Genomic DNA, 13,918 nt, shown 5'->3' with positions numbered 1-13,918 from the left:
CAAACAGGAAGTGGTGGTTCTGATCAGCTTCAGTGTTAATTACATTCATTTAGAGCCGCAACTAACGATTATGTTAGTAATGTTAGTAGTAAATTCTGGCGATTATTCTGGTGACTAATCGGATTTTAAAAATCGGCCCACAGGTTTATTAATTTAACCTTTTTATACAATGTTAGAACTACATAAAAATATGCAAACTATGAGATTCATTTTTAAGTGAGAAAATTAATAATTTTTTTTGTTGAAAAACAGCATTTCTTTAGTGAATCCTTAATCATTTGTAGCAAAAGATTCATCTTCGGCTAAAAAAATACATCTTGCATCAACATGTGACAAACTGAGCTCTTCTGCTGGATGCAACATAAATACAGATTAGGGATGATCTGTTAATTATTTTTTGGTATTAAATGACTAATATTTGATAGAAAATGTTATTTTTCAGTTAGTTTTTTCCAGAATTTGAACCAAGTGAAGCCAAAACTGCCACTTGATGAGTTCTTGGGGAAAACATATTTACAGACAAAAGGTTTTATTGTTTTTTTAAACCTTAAATTCAAAATGTATATTTTTTGGTTTAATTTCTCCTCTGAATGTTTTTTCAGCAAATGACCTTTTTTGTCTGTATTCTCCAGTTATTGATTAATTGATTGCTAAATTAGTTGACGATTATTTCAATCATTTATTTGTCGTGGCTGATCGTTTCAGCCAGAAATTTATTTTTAAATGAACAATTGAGGTTGGAGTAATTATATAACTGAAAATAATTTATATTTGCTCAATTGAAAAAAATGCCCAAATTTAAGGTAAATTTTCTTGCCGTGTAAATTGATCTGCAAAAATATACTGTAAAAGTATTTTTTAAAATATTTTTGCTGTATTTCTGTTCTCAGGAGATAAAATCAGATTTTTTTAAGGGTAGTATATGAGTTCATGCAGTAATTATGTGGAGTTGTGCAGGTTCTTAATGAAAATCCGCAGTTTTTGTCTCAGTGCCACCAAACCGTACGTCTGGCAGATCTCAGTGCCAACCTGGAAACCGCACAGTAAAAGAGGTGAAATTAAAGCAGAGCTACGTTTCGTAGCGCTAACGGGGGCTAATCACGACCCCCGCTTGCTATTTGATAATGTCTGGCCTGCAGCACATTCTGCACTTCAAACGCAGATCCGTTAGTGGCAGCTGGAAATCGGCTGGGCTGTGGTTTTTGTTTTTTTGTTTTAGGGGAAGGCCATCGTTAGCATTGCATAAAAAAGCCTTTAGCATGTTTGTTTTAAGGTTCACAATCAAATAAACAACCAAAACAGACCAACCTGTATTCAGACTTGCACATACTGGTGATGATGCGTGTTCTGGTCTGCGTGACCCGGCGGTCGGTTCCCCTGTTCCCAGTTCCTGCGGCCCGCATGGCTCCATACCGTTTAAAGCTTCATGCTGATTTATTACCTGTTATGCCCATGTACAGTGCTTTTCTTTCTTCCACCGCAACATGTGGTTCTGACTACGACTGTTTTCCAAAGAGTCTAACGGATTGAGAGGATAACACCAGCATTTTTGGAAAATCCTCAAAGTTTTTATCCCTGTTTATGGAGTTCTGGTTGTTGTATTTAAAAAGGTCAGTTTGGGTTATGAAGGCATCGAGGATCAATGATTCCAACAAATTGCACTGAAATACGATTTTTATCTCTGTGTGAGTTTTAAAGTTTTTGACTGTTTATCATGTAAAGGTTAAAGGTCTGAAAAAATCTCCTGTTTGTAAAGTTACAAAGTCAAAATTTAACAATAATTTGGGCTATTTAATCTGTCAAAGCAAACAATAACAAGCTTATGTTATTGATTCATTTATATATTAAATTTCACAAACTAATTAGCAAGTTAAAATAGTTAGTTTACAAACTAAGTTGTCCACTTTCTGTTAACTACGGTGGCCGACAGGTGCAAATGCGCAGCAAAAGAGAAAACATGCAAACAAAAAAGAAGACACCCCCGAATGAAATGCAGCAAACAAAAAGAGAGACGCAAACACCCCCAAATGAAATGCAGCAAACAAGAAGTGTTGAAAACGGAAGTGCTCCAGACCACTAGGGGGAGTCAAAGAAAATAGTATTCATTTCTATGGGACCAGATGCAAGATTCAGAGAAAGAAATTTGAAAGAACGTAAAGGTATCTCTCTGAATCTTGCATCTGGAAAGTGTGATTATTGTGAGAAGTCTGAAACAATAGAGCATGTTATTTTAGAGTGTTGTAAGTATGAAGAAGAGAGAAGATGCATGCTGAGAGAGTGTGTAGGTATTAAAGAAAGGTTTAATTTAATAGAATTTTTGAGGAGAGATTTCGGGAGTAGACATATTCAAATAATTATTCGGTATCTTAAAAAAACAAAGCTATTTCATAGGATATGAGTAGAGCAAGTTGGGTGTGAATGTGTAAAGAATATCAAAGAGGGGTATATAAAGCTATAAGCAAGTTGGATAATATAAGCAGGTGTGTATGTGTGGGGGTATGTTTAATCAGGAGTTAATGGAGGGAAAAGGTAGAAAGTGAAAGTTTATAGACCATCTCGAACCACACTCCATACTGGTAAGTGGCGGTAATGCTACTGTAAGTTTGTTGCCAACCGCCAATAAATACCAAGAAGAAGAAGAAGAAGAATCTTGCATCTGGTCCCATAGAAATGAATACTATTTTCTTTGACTCCCCCTAGTGGTCTGGAGCACTTCCGTTTTCAACACTTTTTATTTGCTGCATTTCATTCGGGGGTGTCTTCTTTTTTGTTTGCATGTTTTCTCTTTTGCTGCGCATTTGCACCTGTCGGCCACCGTAGTTAACAGCCAGTGAATTTGCAAGTTAGGGTTAGCTAGCTAGCTAAATATTCTGATTGGAGCAAAAATATTTAGATTCCAGATTCAATATTCAGATTTCTAATTAAATATGTAGCTTGAGCATAGAGATCTGGATTAAGGAGTAACATTTAGTCTTAGTTCTGGTTCCTCTCTTTAATGTATTTAACCATTTTTACAAAAACAGAAACTACTACTAATGTTTGTGCTGCCAGTCAGAGTTGTCTGAAATCTGTAACCTGCTGTTGTTTAGAGAAAACTGGACCTTAAAGACAATCGTCCAGGTTGTTGCTCCAAAACAGACCCAGTTCTGGGTCCTGCAGCATTTCTGCTAACACGATCAATCTAAGCACATGCTATACAATAACCAATATAGGCATATTGCATATCTATGTAATGGACAAAACCTCATCGAAATGATAACATTTTCAACTCCCAGCTCAAACACTAACAATTTTTTTAAACATAATTAGACATTAATGAGTCACACCTGGTAAACACACAAACTACCAGTCAGTTTAAAACCCAGACTCTGCTGTTTCCAACAGGACCAGAATCACCATGCAAAGTGCAAAACTCACTGAACCAGCAGCCAAAGAAGACAAACGAAACAAAATGTCTATGCTTCAGTTTTTGGAATGAAATTTGGTCCAGTAATTGGTCAGAACCTGTATTGTGAATTGCTAGAGGTTTTGGGTTTCCACCGCATGCTTTTAAGGAAAATCCACATTACGTAATGTATTTTATTAGAATGTATTATTTTCATTTTGTTTTTTTCCCTGTGTGCCATATGTGTTTGTTCTTTCTCAGTAATACAAATGTTGATTTTTAGACCTCTGGAGTATTCTCTGGAATATTACCTTTATTTTGATACCTGAACCAGTCAAATACACCTGGTAGTTCCTGAGATATAGGAAGTTCATTTTGAGGGTGTTATTTTCAAGACCTCTCCAAAAAATTTCCCAAAAAGAGGTTCTGTTCGGAAGAGGCTGAAAACTGGACCTTACAGACAATCGTCCAGTTTGTGATCCTGCAGATAATCTTGTCTTTTCTGATCATTCATGGAGTTCGGCTGAACTAAACAGAAACCAGAGCCACTTTCATTCTCATGTAGCTCCATAAAGTCCTCCTATGTTTTCCTGAGAGTTTGGTTTGAGGTTTGGTCACAGCGCCACCAGCTGGGCGGTTTTCCAAATTTCTGCCTGAAACAGTTATGATAGTCGCTGAGGAGTTTTACGATGTGCATGTTTGGTTTCCTGAAGCATGCATCAAATTGTAAAAACAAGACTGTGTTTACTTCACTGTTGCATGTAAAACTGGGATTTCTTCTTTTTACTGCTGTGGGTTGGAATAAATTTAAATCTGACTGATGTAAAAACCAATAATTGGGTATTTAAGATGCCAAAAAGACCCAAAACAGAGAGAGATCTTAATCGCTGCAGCTGGATACAACAGATAGTTATAAAACATTTGCCAAGATTCATAGTTTTCAGGAATATCCTGGTTTTACTCTCATGTTGAGGAGGTTTAAATTTTAAGGGTTGAGTTGGACTTCACTGTAGAAAGTTAAAAACATTCACAAAATTGTTTACTTTATCACACAACACTGATCTGCTGAGCAATTTTTTAGGTTTGACAAAATTATTGGTTAAATTTTAGGATCTTTACAGGAATGTAAAGTGGAAATGTTGACTTTTCCATCCGCTTCATTTCATATTCTGTCTTAAATTCAGTGTACGAAGTTAATACTGTTTATAAAGATTTAAACCACTTTCACTCTTTTACATTAGACAGTTCATTACATAGAAAGTCATGAAGGTTCGGAAACGCTGAACACATTTTTGTTTCCCAAAACCTGCTTAGTAAATAAACTTCAGATTTATGTCAAAAAAGGGCAGAAATGATTATATTAACCATCTATGTCTCAGAAGGAAAGAATGTAAAATGAAATTTAAACATTTTTCCAGCCTTAACAAGATCTAAAAGACAAAAGTCCCAGGAATGAGAAGTAGTGCTCAGATTCTGGTTCAGGACCAGAAGTGCAAAGGTCAACAGACGAATTAGAGAATTGGACTCGCCAGCTGCGTTTCCATTACAAATCTGAGCAAAACTTTGTTGATATGAAATATCAACATTTGTCCACTAATGTCGAAAAACACAATTTTGTTATTGTGGTCTTTACATTACGAAAGAAACGTAATTAAGGTCACAAGTGAATAAGTTTGTTCAGGCCATAAGTCATTTAAAAATTGCTTCCACTTCCTGTCGTCATCTTTGTCGTTTCCGTAGTAACAGCCGGTTGTTGGTCATGTGACTCCTGTGATACAAAAGAAATGTTTCTGTTGCAGTTTTGAGTAATGCACATCTTTTGATATGGCTGAAAAGTCGCCTCATCCTAGTGCAAAAAGGTTTTGTCGAAAACTGACTTTTTTCCCAAACTGACGTGTTTCTATTTAGTAAATTTAATCCTATTTGCCTAAATTTTTACCAATGGCGAAAAATCGAAGAATTGGTGGGAGGATGATTTCTATTAACTTATCGCATGAACTAACTTGTTCATGTCTGATTTTATTTTCATTCTTATTTAATACTGCAATTGCGAAATTGTGTTTTTCCAACATCAGCAAATATGGACAAAGTTTTGTGCACATCTGCACTGGAAACAAGTTTTTTAGTTTACTTTATGAATAACATTCTGGACGCCTCCTTGCTGCACTTCCTCTGACCATAAAATTGCACCATTGGCTGTAATTGCAATTTGAGCACAAATTTTACGCAGTTTGGCCAAAATTCCGATATAAAATTTTTCTATTGGCTGAATTTTCATTAACCATAAAACTGCACAACTGGTCGTGATTCCAATTCGTGCAATTTCACACAAATTGAAACATAATTCTAATTTTATGGTCAATGAAAACACAATGTCATTTCGATTGACCATAAAATTATGAAAATTAATTTGCTTTATGGAAACACTGCAATTTTGGAAAAACATGATTTTTTGCTTGACTCTTTTTATTAGTTTTTGCGCTTGAGTAAGGTGGGTTTTTGTTGGCTGTATCAAAATTTGTGTAATTCTCAAAAGTGCAATGGAAACACTTTTTTTCACATCACACGTTACATGATCAAGAACCTGATATTACTACTGGCAGAAATGACAAGGAAGACGACAGGAAGTGGTAGTAGGATGATGGCATGAACAACGAACATGTTCTCATGTGATTTTAATTACGTTTCTTATTTATAGGAAACACTTCAGTTGCAAAAAATGGAAATGTAGCTACTGAAAACATTGTAGATGCAGAAATCCAGCCAGGTGAAACTTTCATCCAAAAAAGAACTGAGGTATTTTAAAATTCAGCTGCGTCTCATTGCATGTAAGATAAATAAATGCTATTCATAATTTAACCTACATTTTAAATACAAAATTTAAATGCAAAAAAATTCTCTTGGAAACTCAAACAACGACAAAGAACATGAGGACCGAAATCCTGAAGAGTCATGAAAGCTCCATGCTAGGCGATCGTAACGAAGAGCAGACGGCAACGTCTGCTTGGATAAACTCCTGATCATCAGCAGCATCAATCTGCGACAAATTAAACTTCACCAGGAATCACTCCAGCAGAAAAATCAGGTCAGGGAAAAAGATTTGACATTTTCTGCTTCCTTTGTATCCTATTCTCAAAAAAACAATATACGACTGTTCAAAAGACCCGTAAATGGTTCAAGTTTGATGTTGAGTACTACTGTTTGTATTACTTGATTTCTGTTCAGCGGTACTTTTGTCCCTTAAGGCATACCGTAGTTAGGGCAGTGATGACGTCAGCTCACTGCTGTAACCAACGTTGCTGATATCTGGTTTGCAAGTTCGGTAGCTGAGCCGCTGTGCTAACATGGGAGAGATTTGCAAAAGATGTGTGTTTTCCTTAGAAGTGCGTCAATGATAAGTGTTGAGACGCATATCAAGGACACACACTCACAAGCTTTTACACACCTGGCATGTTTCACTTTCACACTTTGTAGAAATAGAAACTTTAGCTGATGTAACACATGGGGTGACCACTGGGCGTGTCTGAGATATAAGGGATGGATCGTCCGTTTTTGAGCAGATGCTGTATAATTTCGGTTATATTCACTCCACAACAAATTAGCCTGTGAGGGTAAGCGTCTCTCTTTTCTAGCGCTAAAAAAGAATAAAAAAAGTAAACTCTGATTATTCTGTGTTGGCTGATTTCCTGTTCGTGTGCTCACACGCTTTTGGTCCGTCGAGTTTAAATCACAACATAAGTAAGTTGCAATATTTGAGTGTTTACTGCAGCTAATTGAGTGAGTTGAAGTTTATTCGTTTGCTATTATTTCACCAGTTGCTAAGTCCGAGCTATCTGCTATATGTGTGTATTGTAGAGCGTTGTGCTGAACAGAGGCATGGTTATTAGTTAACTTGTCTTAGTTTGCTTATTAATAGTGATTCAGAGGTTGAGATTAGTTAGGTTTTATTTATTTCTTCTTAGGTCATCTAAGGTATAATAACTTGGTGTAATGTCTAATGATAGGACACTTTGAACTTATTTTCTATATTTTTGTTTGTTCTAGGAAACCACACACACACACCCTCACCCAGACACACCGAAACACACATTTATGCCCATCCATGTTCAATTGGATCAAGATCTGTAATACAGTTTGGATTACAGAACCGTTAAAAGATCCTGCCTGGTGTCTTCATTATTCCATCTGCTGCACCTCATCCTGACATCTGGTCCTGAACTGAATCCTGGCCTAACTGGTGTTCTGGCCGACACTCCAGGTTGAGAGCAGTGATAAACACAAACAGTGACTTACAATCCTTCACCCCTAGAGCAAACTCACCTACGACGACACAAAAAAGAAAACCTTCAAATTGTTCTCACTTCTGCAGTAAATCTGATTCTTTTTAAACTGCAGCCAAAGCAGGTGAAGCCAGAGCAGCAGCTTCTCCATCCAAGCCGGACCCGAATCCTCACACCTGACCTCATACATGATTTATGATGTAAAAATGTGAAAATATGTAGCAGTGTGATCTGGAGTCCCTATGCTGTAAAAGCATCGTATAATACGACCTCTGCAGCCAACCATCAAAGCAGCGATACATCACCCAGAATATTTACCTGACACTCCACCTGGAGGACTCTTCTTCTTCTTCTTCTTCTTCTTCTTCTGCTGCTGCTGCTGCTGGCCAAATGATGGATGAGTTCCCAAAAATCCTGCGGGTGGCGGGCCTGGACCGCCATCTGAGGATGGAGAACCTGAGACGCATCAGCAGAGCCAGAAAACATTTTTCTTCCCGACGTTTGAAGAGTCATTAGAGGAAAAAAAAATTTACCATTTCATTTATTTAGAAAATAGGATCTTGTAAAGCCTTATTAAAATAAACTCCTCTTGTTATTGCTTACATCTGGAAATGTTGCGCATGCCCTCAACGCTGGAAGGCGAAAAGACGATTCTTTACTTCTCATCCATAGCCGCACTGCAGCTGTGGAACAAACCGGTCACTGAATGAAAACCTGCAGATGTTGGCATCATTAATTTAGTGCTTTGCGCCACAGCAAAGGGAAAAATAAAGCAGAAAAACTGTTCAACTCAAAACCACTTTTGTCTCGCTGTCTGTGTCGGCTACGCTACACACAGACTTGTTGCCATAGCAACTGACAACAACACTACGGTACTTTATGTTTCAGGATTCAACACCAAAAACCATGAAAACATTTCTCACACTGCTTATTTTGCTATTATTGATAAATGATTGCTGTGGTAGATTAGCTACCGCGGCTATTAGTTAAGCTAACACAGCGGTGGTAGATTAGCTACCGCGGCTATTAGTTAAGCTAACACAGCGGTGGTAGATTAGCTACAGCGACTATTAGCTAACCTAACACAGCGGTGGTAGATTAGCTACTGTTAAAAAAGAGGATAATTTAACGTTAACTTTGGACAAAATGTTTGGCTCTTTCCTCTTTAATTTTCCCGGATCCTCAGCGAGTGGCGGCGGCGTGCTGCTAAAGCGAAAACAACAACAAAGCGTGTTGACGTCACAGATCACAGAGTTTAATCTCATACAAGGCAATCAACAACAAAACTGCAGAGGAACAGAGATATGCATTTTTCTCATAAAAATAAAGAGACAAGGGGAAGACTGACAAACACAAAACAGAGACAAAAAGGCAAAGACGCGTCTTTGGAGAGAGCCGATGCAAAAAAGGCAAAATGGTGGCCGCTCTCTGCATTTTCTCTCCTGACACGTAATCTTATAGTAAAGAGGTGTTTCTCTATTTAATTTATGCACTCAAGGCGTTCCTCTTGTTGACCAACTGGAAACTCCCTTAAGCACTCAGAGAAACTTGGAACTCCCCTCAATCTACGGCCAAGATCAAAGGACCATCTGTCTTCTAGCGAGACAAAGAAGCAAACCGCTGCGCTCTGACCCCCCGTGGCTCCCACGGTCATTCTGGGCAGAACGATCCTGAGATAAGACTTCACAGATACCTGTGAAATCTGAAGTCTCTGTCTCCCAAGGAAAATGCTAATTTTATGGCTTCGTGTGTTCTGACCGCACAGCGGGGGTCCCATTGAGAGATCTCCCTTAATCTGCATTTGGTTCCTGTGTCTCTGAATGCTAACCCATCTGGTTTAGTTTTAAATGCTTAACACGAACCTGTTCACAATAAGAGTGTTCCATATACCTTTTAAGATTAACTGTATCAAGCACTAAAAATAATCATTTTTCCTTAACACTACCGCAGCTATTAGCTAAACTAACACAGCGGTGGTGGATTAGCTACCGCAGCTATTAGCTAAACTAACACAGCGGTGGTGGATTAGCTACCGCAGCTATTAGCTAAGCTAACACAGCGGTGGTAGATTAGCTACCGCAGCTATTAGCTAAGCTAACACAGCGGTGGTAGATTAGCTACCGCAGCTATTAGCTAAGCTAACACAGTGGTGGTAGATTAGCTACCGCAGCTATTAGCTAAGCTAACACAGCGGTGGTAGATTAGCTACCGCGACTATTAGCTAAGCTAACACAGCAGTGGTAGATTAGCTACCGCGGCTATTAGTTAAGCTAACACAGCGGTGGTAGATTAGCTACCGTGGCTATTAGTTAAGCTAACACAGCAGTGGTAGATTAGCTACTGTGGCGATTAGTTAAGCTAACAGAGCGGTGGTAGATTAGCTGCTCTACTGATGATCTGTCAGACTTGGCGTGTGGGTCAGCTGTTTTTTATTTTTTAACTGAACTGAAACACATCAAATTCCACATCACATCTACATGCTAAGGTTGTCATAGTCAAGCTAGCGTAACTGGCATACTTCCCTCTCCCTCACTATTTTTTTCATGATTAAAACTTTTTCCTGACTTGTTATCTAGATGTCATAGTGTTGACAATTAGTAGCAAAGCACTGCATCCCGTTTTCTTTTATATATCACATACATTTTAGCTTTAGGACATTATATTGACAACTTGACGGCTAATGCTAGTCATTGTAGGGTAGCAGCTTTTTGCCCTCCAGCAGGGAGATGGGGCGGGACGTTACGCTGCAGCGGGTCTATAGATCTTTTTTATCATGTTTTCTGTTTTAATGTAAGCAATTCAAGTTCAATTCAGCATAATTTAAACCATCAGTGGTCAAACTGGGCAATTTAAACTACTGACAAGCCAAAAACTATCAAATTAAAAATGCAAAAGTTTTTAATTTACCCCCTTGCCCCTTAGCCCCCCTCCGCCAATTTTTGGGGGTAATCAGCTGTTTTCTGTTTTGTTGGCCAAAATATTGATCATTTTTGACTTCTGGTCAAAGGCCGAACAAAATCCTTTCCTGGGCTAGAAATGGACCCCATTAGGAAAGGATCATGAAATGTTCTGAAATATAGAAAAATTCATAACTTTTAAGACACAGCTAATATAAATCAGTCAATAAAGTTTATTTGTAGAGCATATTTAAGCAACAAGGCAGCTTAAAATGCTTTACATCATAAAAACACAAAAATAAAGTAATAAAAACGTCTTACAGCCACCAATAAAGAAACCAGAAACAAATATTACATTTTAGCAAGTGCTATCATCAAAATCATGTTTCATTTATTATGGCTCAACTATAAACAGGTAAATTTTTAGTATCTGTCTGTCTGTGAGTGATGCTAACGATGCTAACAATGCTAACGATGCTAACGACAGATCAAACGCGGTTTACCTGAATGAGGTGAATCGATGGGAGCCGCAGAGAGAAAAGACAGAAATATTTGACCTTCATAGTTTTCATGTCCAGTTTTTCTCCTCCGCCTGTCAGAGAGAAGACCGAATAAAAAAGGAGGACTTGGCAGAAAGAGGGAGAGAAAACGACTGCGGCTCCTCGCCAGCCTCTCGGCTAACGCAACAACAGACTCCATCAGCGGCGGCGCCTGAACCGGATCCAGTTCCATGTTGGCCCGCCGAACCAAAACCAGAACCACCGAGGACAAAAACAACCTGAACCGACTGTTCAGTTTATCCCCATGATGTGTGAATAAAATATGTTCTCCAAACATTAAATCAAAGTAGGAGCTGCACTGATCTGAATTTACCTCTGGTTCGCTGTTTAATTCAAATTTTGGTCAAATTTATTGCAAACATCATCATCACAAAAGAACCCAAACTGGGTTAGATTACATGAAAAATAAATGTTTGTATAAAAGCGTCAAAGTGAAATATTATCCACTTGATTTGGGAAAAAATGGCCCAGTAATCTCGGGTTGTGATTACATTATTGCTTTGGGTGCTAAAATGGCCCAGTCAAAGTCCAGATTTCAACCTTATTATAAAAAACAAGAACAAAAAAATCAAAGTTAGTGCCTTTTATTTATCACTGAAAGATTGGAGATTAGACTCAGCCTGAGAAATGATGCGTTCAAAGCAGTCGGAAAACTGGAACGCGGATCTGGGAATAACAGAGATTACTGTCATGAATTTAACAGGATTTACTGACGAATAATGTTTCCCCCCCAGAGCCGCCATGTTGGATGTTTGAGGAATGAAACTTAAAACTTCAGGAGGTTCCCCAGATGTTTTTATCCAACTTTGAACTTGTAAATTTTGAATATATTGGAGAAAAAATGGGCAAAAGTGCAAATAGTCTCTTTTTTTGGGCATGAAAATTGAATAATTGACTAATTTTTATTAGGTTAAAATTGACCAAAAATATTTTCTGCTGCAGTATTTCCCACAATCCACCAGTAAGCCAGTAAAATATCTGCAGAACTCCAGCTGGATTATCTTCAAAGGTTTTTATTTTGTAGTTTTGGTTTATTTCCTCTAAGTTTGACCAAAGATGAAAGAAAGGAGTTTTTCTGGTGCATCTTAGTGGCTGATAATAATAAACGCTGCATGTTTAGTCCAAACTATCTCACAGTTTATTCGTTTGTCAGTTTGTGTGTAATATAATTGAGCTGTATACATGATGTAATATTTTGATGCAGGATGATTTATTTGATATTGCACAAGTAAAGCTTGCATGACAACATGTGAGTTCTCTTACTTTTTTTTCTCCAGAGCAAATAAAATCTCTTCTTTTTTCCCACCAAATGAATATTTATCACTTTTTTAAAAGACGAAATGGGAAATTTTTCCACAACATGAATGTGTTGCTCTGTAAATGTGTATTTTTATATTATCACAGATTATTTTGGGTTCAGATGTTCACAAGCTTTAAAAAAATCATTTAAAAAATGCCAAATTTCAGACAATTTGATTAATTTCACAAAAACTGCACATTTCATAACTTTTCTTCTCAAGCATTTTTCCTTGAACATGTAAGATTTTTGATTTTGTTTGTTTTATTTTCTGATCACCACGAAATAATCTGACAAGATTAAAACAAGCTGCTATTGTTTTAAACTTTTGGGATGGTGTGATTTCTTTCTCAGTCATTTCATTGTTGGCCAACAGGGGGCGCAGTTGGTAGCTGTGGCCTGGCAGCCAGTTTCTGATTATTTTTTCTTGCCTGATAACTGCTGGAGAAAAACCTGCGCCATCTAAGTTGTAGTGCGTTTTGGTAATATCACAGAGTAATAGTATAAAAGTATTGTTAGATGTACGCCATTGTAGATTAAAAAAAGTAGGACATTTCTTCAAAAAAAAAAAAAAAAGAAAAAATGTGAAATTTTGAGATTAATCTCAGAAATCATCCAGAAAAAACTCCAAGTCAAAAGTGTCTGACAAGAAACTCAGGACATTTTTAGAGATTCTACTAGAAATGTATATAAAACAAGTTTTTTTCTACACTTTTTGCTGAGATTAATTTGAAAATTTCGGAGTTTTTTTTTCTTGCAAATTCCCAATTTTTGTAGCTCAACAAATTCAAAGGTTTTTCTAGAGATTTTCTGAAATTAATCTAAACATTTTTTGAGTTTTTTGTCACAAATATTCGACTTTTGGAGCTCAGCAATTGCCAAGGTTTTTCCAGAATTTTTTTAGATTAATGTCAAAATTTTCTTTGAAACTTCCTAACAGTTTATCCCAAATTTTCAACTTTCAGAGCTCAGAAATTTCCACGTTTCTTCCAGATATTTTTCTGAGATTAGTCTGAAAACCTCTGAGAAAATTACTCGTTTTTATCTTTTCTATCTACAGTAGCTGTAAAACGCCATCGTAGATCTGAGATACAGAAACCCAGTTGAAGGTTAAATATTCACCAAACCTTAAATTTAGTCACCAAGAACATAAATTAAATGATCTACGACAGACGAGGAGAACTTGAAAGTCATCTTTTATTGCACGATAAAAGATCACACATACCATGTTTCGACTTGTCAGATTGGTCCACATGGGAATATAGAGCGCTATAGAGAACAATAAGAAAGAAAAGTAACCAAATGAGATAAAACCCCCATGAAGTCCAGGTGATTTACGTATTCTAGCTAGGATGGGTTTGCAGCGTCAGGATCAGATGCTTCCTGTGACCTTTGACCTTTACATTGCACTTCGTTCAGCAACGCCAACCTGACTGAGCGGTGAGTTTATTCAGACACCAAACTGCATTTGAAACTATATTCATCACTGACTGAGGTTT

The 13,918-nt window shown here is 37.3% G+C and overlaps 1 protein-coding gene across 1 annotated transcript in view; it reads left to right on the top strand.

Moving 5' to 3' along the window:
* The window catches only part of LOC102227102 (R-spondin-2-like), a 38,192-nt gene extending 25,232 nt beyond the window's left edge, over window positions 1–12,960 (top strand). Inside the window, exon 5 of the mRNA XM_023324581.1 lies at window positions 11,162–12,960. Within this exon, the coding sequence (XP_023180349.1) occupies window positions 11,162–11,277 (116 nt within the window). The 3' untranslated portion in view covers window positions 11,278–12,960. The remainder of the gene's footprint in view (window positions 1–11,161) is intronic.
* The last annotated feature ends 958 nt before the right edge of the window (window positions 12,961–13,918 follow it).

Source organism: Xiphophorus maculatus, chromosome 20, assembly GCF_002775205.1.
Source record: "Xiphophorus maculatus strain JP 163 A chromosome 20, X_maculatus-5.0-male, whole genome shotgun sequence".
Classification (NCBI taxonomy): Eukaryota; Metazoa; Chordata; class Actinopteri; order Cyprinodontiformes; family Poeciliidae; genus Xiphophorus; species Xiphophorus maculatus.
The sequence above is the reverse complement of the archived record's forward strand: the minus strand, read 5'-3'. Positions and strand labels throughout refer to the sequence as shown.